This window comes from Hemicordylus capensis, chromosome 1, assembly GCF_027244095.1.
Source record: "Hemicordylus capensis ecotype Gifberg chromosome 1, rHemCap1.1.pri, whole genome shotgun sequence".
NCBI classification, from domain to species: domain Eukaryota; kingdom Metazoa; phylum Chordata; class Lepidosauria; order Squamata; family Cordylidae; genus Hemicordylus; species Hemicordylus capensis.
In genome coordinates, this window is record NC_069657.1 from 196,097,081 (window position 1) to 196,113,769 (window position 16,689).

At 42.3% G+C, this 16,689-nt stretch overlaps 1 protein-coding gene across 6 annotated transcripts in view; it reads left to right on the top strand.

Moving 5' to 3' along the window:
• Window positions 1-1,571: 1,571 nt before the first annotated feature.
• ERICH2 (glutamate rich 2) overlaps window positions 1,572-16,689 on the top strand; it is a 72,111-nt gene continuing 56,993 nt past the window's right edge. For 2 of the 6 annotated variants that reach the window (XM_053278056.1, XM_053278015.1), the window contains exons 1-3: window positions 1,574-1,701; window positions 1,795-1,843; window positions 6,185-6,218. In XM_053278056.1, coding sequence (XP_053134031.1) covers window positions 1,694-1,701; window positions 1,795-1,843; window positions 6,185-6,218 — 91 coding nt within the window. In that variant the 5' untranslated portion in view covers window positions 1,574-1,693. Of the gene's footprint in view, window positions 1,702-1,794; window positions 1,844-6,184; window positions 6,219-16,689 lie in introns of all 6 variants that reach the window. The other 4 variants (XM_053278033.1, XM_053278041.1, XM_053278049.1 and 1 more) reach the window with 3 other exon arrangements.

The following is a 16,689-nucleotide window of genomic DNA, read 5'->3' on the forward strand; positions in this document are numbered from 1 at the left end:
GCTATGTGCTGAAGTTCAGTGCGCCCCTCCCCTCAGCCTGACTGACAGGCCTTAGAAAATTAGCACTGAGTACTTCCACTGAGATTAATGGACAAGTAAACTTGTCCCATTAATTTCAATAAGATGAGTAACTTAGTGCATATGTGAGCCTGTGATTGGAGTTGCCTGTCACCATTACAGTAAATGTGTGTTTTAATGTATATGCAACTAGTTGTTCTGGTAAGAACTAATCTGCCTACTTTCCTTTAATTATAATCTTAATTGATAATTACCAACCTCACAAGTTAGTCAACTTCAGCCTTAAATGTTCTCATGTCTGCCATTTTGAATTGGGGTGGATGACATCATCACAAACTACGTTGTTGAAGCGTGCGTCCCTACAACTGTACCCAATTTGGTTCATGTTGGTCCTGGCATTGAAGTTGATAGGGACACACACACACACAGAGCTGGGTGATCTCATAAGCGTGGACTAAAAACACAAATTTAAATGTTACAGTTATAATATGGGCTACTTCAGTCACTGACTTACATCCAGATTAAGTTACTCATCATAAGCACTGAAATTGATAGGGCTAGTTTACTTGTCCTATTCATTTCAATGGGAGTACTCATGAGTAACCTAGTCTGGATGTAAACCAGTGACTGGAGTTGCCGGTCTCATAAACGGTAACATTTAAAGTGTGTAGTGTGTGTACACACACACTTACTTTATGGTTGGGGTACCTGAGCTGAAGATTTGCAACAGAAGGGATACAATTGTTTAACCCTGATCCAAAACATGGGCATCTATGAGTGGGTAGAGATGGTTTACTCCTCCTGGATTCATGGCCAGATTAGATTATTATTTATACATTGTACTCAGAGGTGTACCTAGGTAATTTTGGAGCCTGGACCTCAAGGCCTTTGGAGGGCCCCCTCCCCTGCAAATTAAGCACCATCGGGCTCGGCTGGGCAACCACACCACCCGGGACAGACCAAAGAGGATTTGGGAGCCCCCAGGGGCTGTGGAGGCCCTGGACTTCGGCCGGATGTCCATGGTTCAGAGCTAAGTGTTGAAAAGAGATCAGGGGGGCCGCGGGGCCAAAAACAAGCAGAGCAGAATATTTTCGGAGCTGCACAAGTGATGTTTTCTACAGAGGTTGTTTTTAAAAGTAGGTGATAGTCTTTGAGAGTCGTACTCTAGAGCCGGAGAAATAGCCCGATCAGTTATATCCGTCTTTTACGTCCTTCATAATCCTCTCCGTTTAATCAGGATGGTTAAAACAAAGAGTGTTAAAAACATTTCTCCCTCCCTTCTCGTACGTGGCTAGAAATCAGAAAACTGGGATCCTCCTCTGTTAGTGACTGCACTGAGATCGAACCCGATTAATCAACTCAGTATGCCTGTTTGGTCTCCCGCCCCCAGTTCCAATTCTTTGGCTCACAGGAGCAAGGAAGGCAAAGCACGTTTGCTCTTCGGCGGCAGCCTCGGGCAGCTTCTCCTCCGCGTAGGAGGAACCTTTGCGCTCCGCCCCCGCTTCCAAGCCGGCCCCCTTTGCCAAGAGGCGCGGTGTGGAGCTCGCGCGATGGAGCTTGCTGTTGCCACGGTGACCACGCCTGCGCGTGGCCTGAGGGGGGGGGCAGGGGCGCTGGGAGGAAGTGGGGCCGAGCTTTTGAGCCACGGGTCGGGCGCCTGCAAGCTGAACGCGGCATGAACAGGTGACTTTCCCCATCCCCGCTGGGGGCGGAGCAGGTGACGGTAGGGGCTGGGAGCCCCGCGGCTCTAAACTTTGTTTTTCTTTCCCCTTCTAGGTTTAATCTTGTCTTGGGTCAAGGGATTCCTCGGCCGGCAGCCCCAAAGGTAGGAAGGAAACTCCCTCCGGCTCCCGCTCATTTCTAAAGCTCGCTCTCCTTTGTTCCCCAAGAGGCGGGGCGGGGGAACTCTCCTTTATTTTTAAAAAGTGTGTGTGCGGGGTGGGGGGGTGTGCAGGGGAGGGGAGAGGTCTGTCTGGAAAAACTAGAGACTACACACTCTGGACCAGGCCCGTGTGCCTTTAATACCTGTGCAGCAGACACAAATTCTAACTTTATTATAGCTGCACCTGCAGGCTGGGAAGATATTTATCTGCCACTTGTTGCTTTTCCACCTGTGTGTGAAATGCACCGCATTCCTGCCCTTAAGAAAGCTGTCCACCCTAAGAGAGTTTGCCCTAGGCTCTACTACGGTGTCGCATCTGTGCTGGGGCCAGAATATGTCCACAAGATAGTGAGGGTCAGGGAGCTCCAACTATACACATAGAAGAGGACATTTAGGTTCCACTAAGGTTGTCACTGGTCTTTGCTACACAGCTGTTAATACAATCAATTTACTAGAAAATTGGCAGGCTGGTGGAGAGGTTATCGATTCAGAGTCACACTGGCCTAGGTTTTAATGAAGAATGCATATTTGAATCATCAAATGGAAACAGGGATTGATTACTTCCAGATAAACTTTAACCATTCTGTGTAATTCATAATCAAATGTGAATGTTTGCATTCTCTTTCAGTATGTGCTTGGAGATGCTGTGTTAGTGGTTATGGTTTTGGAATCAGAGTAGTATAGTTAAGAAACCCTTTTACAGACTAAAGGAACTGATCTGTTTATGGAAATGTTTAGTTTATACATATTTATGTATTTATTTTATATCATTATATAGCGGAGCATTTTGAACAATGCCTGTTTCCCATTCTCTTTCATGTCATGCAAATGCTGGCCTTTGGGGCCACAGAAGTCATTGATCAAATGTAGGTTGTAATCTACAAAACACTTAAACTGGCTAATTCCCCTTAGAACTTGAGCCAGACCTGCTGAATTCAGTTTGCTAACTTAAATGGGTTTTGGATCAAATGTACGACTAGTGGAGAGTCTTGTGTGTTGTAGAAATGACAGCTGTTGCACATGTGATGGGTACTATGTATATTTATTACAAAGATAACATTTTCTTTACAATCTGACTAGTTGGTAGTACAGCACGGAGAGATTGAGATTTGAAGCTAGAAGTTCTGATTTTATATCTTATCTGTTGATGTAACAATAGCATTAGGAAAGGTCCCATGGCAACAAGGTTGCTGGAACTCTGAATGCAAAGTGGGATATGACTTGCTAAATAATATCCTGACTCGCATGGAACTTTATAGCACTACTTCGAATTTTCTTCCCTTGCAATTTTCTTCTCTGGTAATCTAGTACTTGCAGTACACTGCTACTGCTAAAATTATGCCTCTCAGGTTGTTCTATTCTGTAGCTTAATTAAATAATTTAGTTTAGTGCTGCATAATATAAATTTGCAAAAGAGGAATAATAAAAATCAATGAAACTATGTGTGGGAATAAAGTTTGATGTGTTTACATATTAAACATCTAGTAGTTTTTAGCAAAGCTTGCTTTGTTCTTATTCTTGTCTTTTTTCCTTAAATAAAAATCACAAGTAAAGTTTACCTCTTAAAAGTTATCAGAGCATATTAAGCTTCAGATTTCCAAGCAGATGGCTTGATAGAAACATGACAGAGCAATAGGGATGTAAACAAACTGAGGTCAGCATGGTGTTGCTAATCACGCAAATGGTCCCCAGCCTGTGCATGCTGGGCTGGACAAGGTCCGAACTGGCACCTAACGTTTGGCACCTAACATTATGGTTGTTAAGCAACAATAACGCTTAATGAGAGGCCTGTTGCAATACTTAAAACAATTAAAATGCAAGTAGTAGTGTGTGTTGTGAATTACTATCATGAACTGAGGAGGAAAACTGGAAGTATGCAAACATGAGACAATTCTGAGTAGATGTTTACACTTTCCTATTTGCAGAGGAGAAACTAAGCTTATCCTAAAGACAAATGTCACTGCTTGATTTGAAACACTAGTAACAAGTACTGTGCCTGGTCCTGTTCAACCCAGTTCACTGGACAGCTTGATGAAAGTGGATTTCTGGGCTTCCCAATACCCCAGTAATGTTTTCTTTACAGTGAAATATCACATATACCCAGCTTACCCCACACCCCACCCCCGCTAACTGAGCAAAGAGGCACTTTTTTAAAGTGCCGATTCTCTATATTTAGCAGAGGGAGAGCTACTGATGCTATCCATCCCCAGCACAGCATCCCTCTAGTGACTGTTGCTGGTGTCTATCATATGTTTCTTTTTTAGATTGTGAGCCTTTTGGGGACGGAAAGCCATTTTTATTTATTTATATCTATGTAAACTGCTTTGGGAACTTTTTTTGAAAAGCGGTATATAAATATTAGTTGTATGTATGATTTGATATAATATGATATAATTTCATTGAGACATTTTATTTGCATGGATAGACACATTCACACCTGAAGGTCACAAATGGCAACATTATAGAAGTGCAACATATATAATAGCCTAGCTGCAGCTGTGATCACACAAATGTTATGTGAGCTTTGTTCATTCTATAGAAATGAAACATGCAAATTAACTACAGTCTATTAGCTCATATATTTCCCCTGTTTTTCCAGTGCTGAGCAAGTAGACTACTTCTGATCGTAGCAACTTTTTAATTTTTATTGATATATTTGAATATAAATATTATTTTACAACATTGAAGTATTACAGATTTAATATCTTTCAGTCATCTTCAAAATGTCATAAACGCCCACATCTTGGTCAGGCTTACCCCAGTGTTTCCAATTAGCCCATGCTGCTGCTGCCTTCAAAGGAAATGCTGGCAGTCTTGCGCAACTGCACGCTTTCTTTCTTTTGCACCCACAGCTTGGGAGCACAACTTATATGGAAACAATGTAAGTCACGCTCCCAAAGTGCCAGTGCCCAACTTTAAATATTTATATACTTGTTCTCTTGTGCAATACTGCCGGTGCTTCCGTACACACCCCCAGGAGGAGGGGCCGATTGGAAATGCTGGTGTAAGCCCACACATAATGTGGACCAATATATCTCAAATCATAAAAAATTACTTATAAGAATAGATCTGATCATTACTTTTATCATTCTGGTAATTAATAAACAAAACCAATTTTTAAACAAAGTTGTCAGTTTGTCATTTTCTTTTGCATTTTCATAAGAAGTTGATTTTGATCAAAACATCACTGTCCAAATTTGATTAGACTAGTATATTTAATCAGTGGAGCTGATTTTTCCATGCTAAAGCTGTACAAAGCCTACACACTGCTAAAAGACGAGTGATAAGTTCCAGTCTCCAGATCATCTTTCTCTTTGTAATACATCACATGGTACCTCATACTTTGTCATATCTTCCAAGGTATGAGGTACCATGCAATGCATTATGTAGAGAAATATGTTCTAGTCTCCAGATCTTATTAAAATTGCTTTTCTCCAAAAGTTCCCAATAATGGGACAGGACCGGGAGATATGGAAAATATCAGCTCCAGTTATTTCATATCTCCAAAACCTATCATCAGAAAGGTGGCAAATATATTTACTTCAGGATGTGGTAAAATGCCACCTAAACTGCGATTTTCTGTATATAGACTTTCTCTTAGTGCAGGGGTAGGCAACGTGTGGCTCTCCAGATGCTGCTGAACTATAACTCCCCAGCAATATCCCCAGCAATAGCTTTTCAGCAACATCTGGAGAGCCACATGTTGACTACCCCTGTCTTAGCACAGCATTCGCAATATTTTTAATATTACTTTTCAAAGTCACTTCCATTCTTCTTCCACAGATGGTGATCGTAATACCTACCTCACTTATCTCTATATCTGGCTCTAACTGGATTCAAATGTAACAGAAACTGACACCATCTATCTGTTTTCCCCTTCCATTCCATTGACATTAACAAACATTTTGCCTCCATTTTTCTCCCAAGTCTCACCATATCGCTTTAATTAATTTTGATAAAATATCTCTTATTTGGAAATACTAAAAACTGATAATTCTTTCGCCAGGCATCCTGTTCACAATTCCTATATGCACATTCCTGCAGTTGTCCATCACTGAGTAATTTGATAAAGATAATTCCTATCCTAACCCACTTTTGAGATGTCCCCCAGCTCAGCTATTTCTAGGCTTTTTAATTCCAAAATACTGAAATCAAAGAGTTCAGTTCTTACTTTTTCATTAAACTTATATCAAGTTTCCAATAAATAATTAGAAAATAACTTCTTCTACTTTTAATATCTAAACCACAATAAACTCATTTGGAATCTTCTTGTACATTTTTCAGGTTTCTGGAATGATGGAAGTAATTGCTCCTGAAGGTATTTGCTCTAAACAATGTGTTTTTAATAACAATTTAACATAGTCCCTTACATTCCAAGTTTTGAAAAGTTCACTAGTGTCATTGAGAACATTTTAAAAAATCAACCATCTTTCAAGAATTTCTTATTATAATTTTGAAGTGTTTTGTCTTGTGGTTTTACAGCTGTTTCAGAGCTATGAGTAGTTATTGGCATCTTTTTGCCTATGTTAACTTGTGAATTGTGAAGCTGGCATTCCTGCTTTCTGGACAATTGTACTATTCAAGGAAAACATGTGCAGAGCAAATGTCTAATTCTCTTTCTCTTAAATGAAAGTCACATCCTGTGTTATGTTTTGAATCACAGAAGTTCCCCTGCAAGTAATTGCTATATCTGAAAAAGAAATATAGCCAAAGTTCCCCCATTACAACTCTTATCCATGGGCATGATGTTGATAGTCTCATTGCACAAATTGTAACAAAGAAAGGATTTATACTTAAACTTACCTCTGAGTTAGGCATGTGTATGTCAAGCTGTCTCAAGTTTTCTCTATATGAAGGTAGGGTAATACCCCTCCTGGAATTTCCCAGTTTTACAAAGAAGTCTAAGCATATGACTGTACAGGTGGCTGTGGTGGATTCATTCTGGCATACAACTGTGGATAATAAAACCTTATGACAATGGGAATTGGGGGTGTTAGGTTCTGGAGCTCAGGAAAATGACCGGAAAATCACCAAAAAGACAGGGTAAAAGCAGAAATAAGGATAAAGCGCAGCACTCTACCTTGGCCACCACAGTTCTCCCACTCTCCAGCTCCTCCAGCAGTGCCCCCCTACTCCTCCAGTAGTGCATAATCATGACTTTTCAAGTCCAGCACTTGGCAGCACAAGCCCCTTGGCCTGATTGGTTGGTAGGTTGGCCAAAGAGGCAGCACAAAATTAAATCCAATTCAAGTAAACACACATAGAGGAGTGTGTGATAATCGAGTGAGAGGAGAATAAATTTTCATTGGATAATTAAAATGAATTATTTTTAATTTAAATTGAATTTTCAGTTACAGTTTAAATAATACAGTACTGTAATTATCAAAATTAAAATTTTTAATTTGAAATGTTTGAATTTTAAAAAGTGTCATCAAAATTAAAATTAAATTTATAAAACTGATAATTAGCATCTTATAAGGGCAGCACAATGCTGCAAGAGACTCCAGAAAATGGCTCCAAGAAGCTCCACAGGAATGCCTCCAAAAGCTCCAGAGCAATGGCTCCTGAAGGCTCCCAATGACTCCCTAAGAATACCAAATACCCCCCAAAATGGCTTTTAGAAACACCAAAAAACTCTAAACATGCAGACCAAAGCACTCCACTGTTTTCCTTGAACTCCTCTCGCAATCCATGAGCACATGCAGCAAAAGCATGAGGATGTAAGGGCAGAATTGCACTGTCAAAAACCGCGCATATGTGATGCCGCATACCGTGGATAATGAGGTTGGGTATATATTGTCCAACCACAGATATGCAAAACCATGATTATCAAAACCACGGATAACAAGGGCCACCCATATCTAACCATGACTCAAGTCAAGGAATGAAACGATCCCACATTGCCTCAGAATTCTTCATGTGTCCAGTAGGCAACATGAGAGGATAAGTTTCATTATTTTCAATAGATTGAGATTGTTATGTGTATCGTTTGGGAAACATTGCCCTAGAGCAGGCTTCCCCAACCTGTGGCCCTCCGGATGTTGCTGAACTACAACTCCCAGCATACCCAGCCACAAAATTGTGGCTAGGGATGCTGGGAGTTGTAGTTCAGCAGCATCTGGAGTGCCACAGGTTGGGGAAGCCTGCTCTAGAAGAATGTCTTCATAACTTCCCAAATCTACAGGTGAAACTCGGAAAATTATAATATTGTGCAAAAGTCCATTAATTTCAGTAATGCAAACTAAAAGGTGAAACTGATATATGAGACAGACGCATTACATGCAAAGCGAGATAAGTCAAGCCTTAATTTGTTATAATTGTGATGATCATGGCGTACAGCTCATGAAAACCCCAAATCCACAATCCCAGAAAATTAGAATATTAGATGGAACCAAGAAGACAAGGATTGTAGAATAGAACAATATCGGACCTTTGAAAAGTATACAGTGTACTGTGCTTGATTGGCCAGCAAACTCGCCTGACCTGACCCCATAGAGAATCTATGGGGCATTGCCAAGAGAAGGATGAGAGACATGAGACCAAACAATGCAGAAGAGCTGCATTGCCGCTAATGAAGCATCCTGGTCTTCCATAACACCTCATCAGTGCCACAGGCTGATAGCATCCATGCCACGCCGCATTGAGGCAGTAATTGCTGCAAAAGGGGCCCAAACCAAGTACTGAATACATATGCATGCTTATACTTTTCAGAGGTCCGATATTGTTCTATTCTACAATCCTTGTCTTCTTGGTTCCATCTAATATTCTAATTTTCTGGGATTGTGGATTTGGGGGTTTCATGAGCTGTACGCCATGATCATCACAATTATAACAAATTAAGGCTTGACTTATCTCGCTTTGCATGTAATGCGTCTGTCTCATATATCAGTTTCACCTTTTAATTTGCATTACTGAAATTAATGGACTTTTGCACGATATTCTAATTTTCCGAGTTTCACCTGTACATTTAGATGTCTCAGGCATGGTTTTCTTCATAATCAGCTTTTTTTAAAAAGTGGTCTGACATTTTAGCATAAACATCAGTGAATAGTCTTAACACCTTTACTGCACTGGCTCCCAGTCTGCTTCTGGGCCCAATTGAAAGTGCTGGTTTTAACCTTTAAATCCCTAAATGTCTTGAGACCAAGTTACCTCAGAGAACAACCTTCCCCCATGTCCTGACCTGGACCTTAAGATCTTCTTTGGATCCGAGAGCCCCTGCCAAACGAGGTGAGGTGGGTCACTACTATGGAGAGAGCCTTTATGGAATAGCCTCTCCAGTGAGGTTTGCTTGGCTTCATCACTTTGTTCTTTTAGACACCAGGTAAAGACCTTTTTGTTCACTCAGGCCTCTTAAATTTTGATTTTTAATTTTGATTTTTTCAAACTGATTTATATTTTCAACTTCTGGCTGAAATTGATTTTTCCCCTTCTGGCTTAGCTCCCTTAATCTTTAAGGATGAATACCCCTTAATCACAGAAAAGTTAAAATTATATGGGCTGTCAATAGAATTTCTACTTCCTCTGGGCTATAATGTCAGGGCTATCCTTAAGCTGCACATTATCGATATGGAACACCAGATAGATTTAGGCCAGGCATCAAGCTTCAGGCAGTTTGGAGCAGTTAAGCCCTTGCAAAAACCAGCCAACTACCTGTATAATCTGACATATCCAACCTACAGAAGAGACTTGACACTAGCCCGGATGGATGTGTTGCCCTCTATGGTATTAGAGGGTAGGTTTAGGAGGGCCCTTATTTGGAGAGATTGTGTCCTTGTGGGAATGGCGATGTTGAAATAGTTGGTCATGTGCTTTTGTATTCTTTTTATCATGATTTGCATCTTAGATTTATTGCTCCTCTTGTTTTTAGATATCCAAATAACTCTGATGAGTTTTATATAAACGTATTTCTCTCCAATACATATACTGATGTCTCGCATCTGGTGGCCAAATTTTGTATGGCTGCAATTAAGATCCACACATGGTGTGCTGGATATATTTAATACAGGCTCTTAATTGGTTTTTTGTTATCTTATTCCATTATATATTAATTTTATGTAATAGTTCTTAATTGTATATTTTATGTGTATACACACACACATTTGTATCAATATTCACTTTTAAAGCCAACAATCTGGATTGACTACTAGTCTGAGGGCTATAGGCCACCTCCAGCCTCAAGGCAGGATGCCTCTGAGTACCAGTTGCAGGGGAGTAACAGCAGGAGCAAGGGCATTCCCTCAACTTCTGCCTGTAGGCTTCTAGCGGCATCTGGTGGGCCTTGGGCCTGATCCAGCAGGACTGTTCTTATGTTCTTATGGACCCTTATATCTGGATCTGAATTGTATATTTATTTAATATGGATCGAGATCCATAAGTATGGGATTCTGCGCCTGCACAGGAACCACGCAGTAGCAATGCCTCAGTTTGTCGAGGAGTCCAAGCCCCGCCTCCACACCTACAGCATGCTATTTAAATGTGGGCTGAGCACCATGTTCCTCAGTTCCTTTCCGACCACTGTTGCATTTGGACCTCGTCTGCCACTTTTTGTCGGAATAGATCTTCAGAATTGTTCTTGTGAGTGAGTGTACGTTTGTATTAAAGGGCAGATAACGGCTGGCACTTTGACCCTGGAACGGACCTGACTACGTTTTTTCAGTTTGCAGAATGGCTGAAGAGAAAAAAACCTTTAAGCAGTGCAAGGGCTGTAAAGCCAAACTTCCCTCTAAGGACCTTCACGATTTGTGTCTCATTTGTTTGGGTGAGGAGTACAACATGTCCATTTGCAAGATCTGTCTGTCTTTTTCTAAACAGACTCACAAGAATCGGGCACTTCGCCTTCATGCCGCCATTTATGACGAAGTCCTGAGCCCTTCAACGCCAGGCCAACCACTCCCGTCTTCCTTGGCATCGAAGACATCACCAAAGACAACCTCGATACCAAGTCAACAGAAGCCTAGGATGTCGACGTTGACATCTCCTTCAACGTTGAAAGCGTCTAAGCCTCCTTCATCAACAGTTCGAAGTCAACACCCACATGGTGGGGGGTCTGACTCGACTCTGGGGGCCTCGAAATCGTTGGCTAAGCGTCGAACTACTGAGGCTTCTACTATAGCTCCTAAGAAGAAGTCAAAGACAATTGACTTAACACGGGCACACACTCCGTCCTCATCAGCTCTGCAACACTTTTTGTCAACGCCGGCTTCAAGGTCAAAGACTTCACTTCCCTTGACATCGTACCCCTGGCGGAATCTCCAATACCAACGGAGCTGCTCAACACAGACTTCCTGTCGACACCAACACGCTCGACATCGAGGGCACTTTCCCTGTCTCCAGCACCAACACCAATTTCTTCTTCAGTCCCTTCGACACCAAAGGTTCAATATGATGTTCCTTCAACATTGACCCTGCATGCTCCAGTACTATCGGCATCGAAGCAAATTTCTCCATGGTGCCAGCTACTGATGCTGACGTTTGATGTTGATGAGGAGGGCAATACCGGCTTGGATCTGACCACCGCACACACGCTTCTATCTATTTTAGATTCCTCATCAAGTACCCTCTCCATGTCAACCTTCAAGGGTTTTTTTCCTTCGGGTAGTGAAGGTCGGTTGAGCACATCACCACTGCCAGCCCTAACAACTACCTTGTTTGGGGAGCACTTGTGAAGTCCATCTACCTGGCATGCTTGTGGCTTTTTGCATACTTCTGCTATGACTGCCACCCTCTCTGCGACTACCATGGGTTCCTGTAATCATATGGGGCACCATATGATTACCAGGTAGAGAAGTCCTGGAAGCCCTTTACACCAAGAGCGTATACTCTGATTGTTCCTTCTCTGGCGGTGACCACCTTGACTAACTACCACCTGGAATGAGTCTGCAACTTATGCATCCAAGTTAGCGCAAACCTTACCCCCACCGACAATGTCACAGGCCACGCAGACCCCATCCCCACTTCTCGGGGTGATAAGTACCCAAACATAGGCTCTGCCTCCTCCTCTAAACTGTGGAGACCCAAACGTGTGTTCCATCTTCTGCTACCGGATCTACTTCGGAACACCATGGATCCTCTGATTTTGAGTCTGATCCAGAGGATGCAGACAGCTTAGTGGATCCTCCCGCAGAGGACAACACTTACCTTTTGAAATACCTGGCTCCTAACTCTCTTGTGATCGATTGCACCACCTCTTCTAAAATGGAAGGTGGACACATCATACCATCTGACAAAGAGGGGAGAAAATTGGACTTGTTAGGAAGGAAAGTTAACTTCACCTCATGCTTATCGATTAAAGTGGCGAATTACTCGGCATGCATGACCAAGTACAACCATGGCCTGTGGGAATTCCTGCAGGGGGATTTGGACACTTTGTCTCCTGAGGAACTTAAAAAGAAATTCCATTGAACCCTAGAAAAATCAGCTGATTTGGCCAGGCAGCAGTTAAGCATTGCAAAACATTTTGCAGAGTCAAAGTCTCACTCTTTGACTGCTGCTGTTGCTTTATAAAGACGTGCATGGCTAAGGTCTATAAACCTCCAAAATGACATGAAAGAGAAGACTGAAGGTTTGGACTTTGACGGAAACAGCCTCTTTAGTGAGACAACTGACTCCACCATGGAGCAGCTTAAAAAGTCACAGCCAAAACATTTACCTTGGGTACATCTACGTCCGCATACACTCCTAGATACCGTTCCTATTATGGCAAACAGAGGCCTACTTATAGGCAACAAGATCGCTGAGACTACAAGCAATACAATCCTTACCACAAGCATCCTTACCAGGGTAAGGCCAAAACCACTCAGCATCCAGAATTGCAAAATCGTCTTTGAGGTTCGGGACTGCCCACCAACACTGGACTTCTCCCCAATCCCGTCTACAGGGGCGTTAACATCTTGGCAAGCGAGTTCCACCAGCATTCTCTCAATGCCAGCACTTCCACATGGGTCCATCAAGCTGGCACGCCATGCCCCTGCATGGTACCACATAACATCAGACCACTGGGTCCCGAAGATCATATCCTCAGGATACGCCATAGAATTCAAAATGACCCCTCACTTTACAGGAATGTAGTTTACTCCACCGTCCCTGTCCTTACAGGAAGAGGTGAAGGAGCTGTTGGAGAACAGTGCAATCACCCCGATGCCGTGGGCGCACATGCAGGCAGGGTCTTACTCCCGTTACTTTCACTTCCCAAAGAGGGATCCCATCATGGATCTGTGCCATTTAAACAAACTACCGCGTGGTTCCTGTGCAGACACAGAATCGCATACTTATGGATGTCGACAGATCTGTTCCAGATCATAAGTTACAGGTGAGCAACCTGTTTTTTATTTATCAAATTTTATACTGCCTAATATATAAATCTCTAGGCAGTGTACAACTTTTAAAATATTTAAAAGTCACGAATTAAAATACATGATAATAAAAAGAAGATTAAAATAATTATTTAAACAAGTTTTTAAAAATTTTAAAATTCTCATTAAAAGCCTGAGAGAACAGGAAAGTCTTGAGGTTCTTCCAGAAAACAAATGGAGGAGGAGATGCTCTTATTTCAGCAGGGAGCTTATTCCAAAGCCCTGGAGCAGCCACAAAGAAAGCCTGGTCCTGGGTTGCCACCAAACAAGCCAGTGGCAACCATAACCAGACCTCTCCAGAAAATAGTAACAGGGGGCAGGGATTATGACAAAGGAGGTGCTCTCTCAAGTAGCCTGGACCCAAGCCATTAAGGGCTTTATAGATAATTACCAGCACTTTGTATTTCACCCGGAAATATATTGGCAGCCAATGCAGTTCCCTTAAAATCGGTGTTACGTGGTCCCTTTGTCGTGTCCCAGAGACCAGTCTGGCTGCCGCATTCTGTACCAATTGTAGTTTGCAGACTACGTACAAAGGCAGCCCCATGTAGAGTGCACTATAGTAGTCAAGCCTTGAGGTAACCAGCATAAATACCACTGTTTTAAGGTCATTTACCTCTGGAAATGGATGTAGCTGACATATAAGCTGAAGCTGATAAAAAGTGCTCCTGACCACTGCCCCAACCTGAGAAATCAGGGAGAACTTTGAGTCCAGGAGCACTCCTAAGCTAAATACCTGATCTTTCAGGGGGAGAGTAATCCCACCCAGAACAGGCAGATCTAAACGATCTCTCATGTCCCAACCCCACACAGTCAGTACCTCCGTCTTATTTGGATTCAACTTCAGTTTGTTATCCCTCATCCAGCCCATTACTGCCTCCAGGCAAGCTTTTAGGGAAGATATGCCATTTCCTGATGAGGTCAGCATAGAGAAGCTGATTTGGGTATCATCAGTATATTGATAATACCCTGCACCCAACCGCCTGATTATCTCTCCCAGCGGTTTCATGTAGATGTTAAAAAGCATTGGAGACAGTATGGAGCCTTGTGGAACTCCACACTTCAGCTCTCACTTCACCTCTCGAAGAGATACCATCTGGAATCTGCCAGAGAGTTAGGAGCGGAACTTCTGTAATACAGTGCCACCCAATCCCACCTCCCTCAGGTGGTCCAGAAGGATACCATGGTCAATGGTATCGAAAACCACAGAGAGTTCCAAAAGGATCAGCAGAGTCACACTCCCTCTGTTGATAGCCAAATGGAGATAATCCATTAGGCCAGCCAAGGCAGTCTCAAGCCCATAGCCCACACAAAAGTCAGTTTGAAATGGGTCTAGATCAGGGATTCTCAATGTGTGGGTCCCCAGATGTAATTGGACTTCAGCTCCCATAATTCCCAACCAAAGGCCGCTGGGGCTGGGGATTATGGGAGTTGAAGTCCAGTAACATCTGGGGACCCACACGTTGAGAAACCTGGTCTAGATAATCTACATCATCCAAAAATGCCTCGCATCTAGCTATGTTGATCTATGATTGTAATAAACTGAATCAAATCAAATATTTACTTTCGTGGGGCTCTTTAGTAACTGTTCAACGCCTGCAGGGGTTTTTTTTAGCGGTGGTCTAATCCTGAAATTCTCAAAAATAAGTGCAGAGAACTGGTAAAAAACAAGTTCTTGCCATGTTCACCATTAAATCATAATACAGATATTGGACATTTTAATTGCTTAATTTGAGTTATTAGAAGTATATTAGTATTGGTAAGGAGACCAAACTTTGCATCGGCATGGATAGTAGGCCTTTTGTCCTCAAGAGCGACCTTACAGATGTTTGTGAATCAGAAACTGTCTAAGCGGGGAAGTAATATAGATTGATGCTAAAAACGGTAATTGGATTTCAACATGGAGGCTAAAAACAGACAAACAAGTAACTCCAACATCCTGTACATTGACGCAGTACATACGTTCTTGGCGCCCTGGTTGTGTAAAATATGTAAGCAGGGGAGATCCATTCAGAAAGTGGTAAACAACCATCCTCATTAAATGGTTTTTAAATTATTGTATTAGATTGTATATGGTCCTCAGATTTCACTGGAAGTCTGGGCACCTGCAGCTGGCTGAATATCCCTGTTTTGCTGCTTACCATTCTGGATGGTAGTGGGTCCTGAAATTTGCCAGTAATTAACATCCTTGTCTTTTCTTGGTGGGTCCTGAAGGAGAACGCATAGTTTGTCAGTAGCACCTCCTGTGACATGAATCTGATCTGAAAGCTGGTGCGTCGCCTGAGCAAAGGCCAAGCTCAGAGTGAACCATCAACTGGAATTCTTTAATCAATTTAGAATTCTCTTCCACAGGGATCACTGCAGCATTTCTTAAATGCTTTTAGTGATCCTGATTATCTTGCCTCTGTGCTAACCTTCCAGTGGTCTGGTAGTGAAGGAGTCTGAGAGCAATAAGGGGCAAGGTAACTGTTACACATGAACTTCAGTCATTGAAAGAGCATGTGTTCAGGTAAGGCACAAAGGAAATTCAGTGTGGCGGAGGGGTTCATTGAAGGATAGAACTGAGGAATTGTTGCAGGAGGAATCTGTAGTAACTCTTCTCTCCACCAATCCTCCATCTTCTAGGACCAATCTGGTAAGTATAGAGTTTCCTCTGTTATCAGGCAGGTGTTGAGGAATATACGTGTATCCAGACCACACAAAGCACATTGTATTAGTGTTTGGACCTATGCTGTTCTCTTGCCCATCTGCACTGCATAAGGGGGAAATCACAGGGCCAGTTCTACCATATCAGAATTGATGTTTGTGCAGTTCTTTCCCATGCCACATAATTCTGCTTTTCACAGGAAAGTTGTCTAATTTTCTGATGCGCTCTAAAGCATTGAACTGAGCATGCAGGGAAACCTACGTGTGTTTATACCTGAGCCATGTTGAAGTGAGAAAATCAAATGCTTTTTCAGTGCTTTAAACACTTTTTGAAATTAACCCAGAAATATGAAAAGGAACAGAGAGAAATATTAAAATAATTGGCTGAGATTCCAAGCAGTGTGTTAGAAATATGTAACAGGAGCTGCGTCCATGGAAGACTCTGCAGTGGAGCTCAGCCCAGCATGTTGCCAAGCAGGCAAATGTGCAGAAGAGGGTAGTGGTTTTCACAGCTCTCTCCTTTATCCAAAAATACTTTTTGACTCCAGAAATATGTCCCCAAATGCTGCACTGCCCCGCTGAAGTTGTTTTTTTTTTTTTAAAGCCTTTTGGAGAGAACAGCAGAAATTTCTTTCCTCCTCTCCTATATGGCCACACACTGGGCTGAGCTCCATTGCTTCGTCTTCCACGGATACAGCTCCTGTTACGTATTCTAACACTGCTCAGAATATCAGCCACTAAATCTAAAAGCTGTAATCATTCACACTTATTTGTGGTAAGTCCCACTGA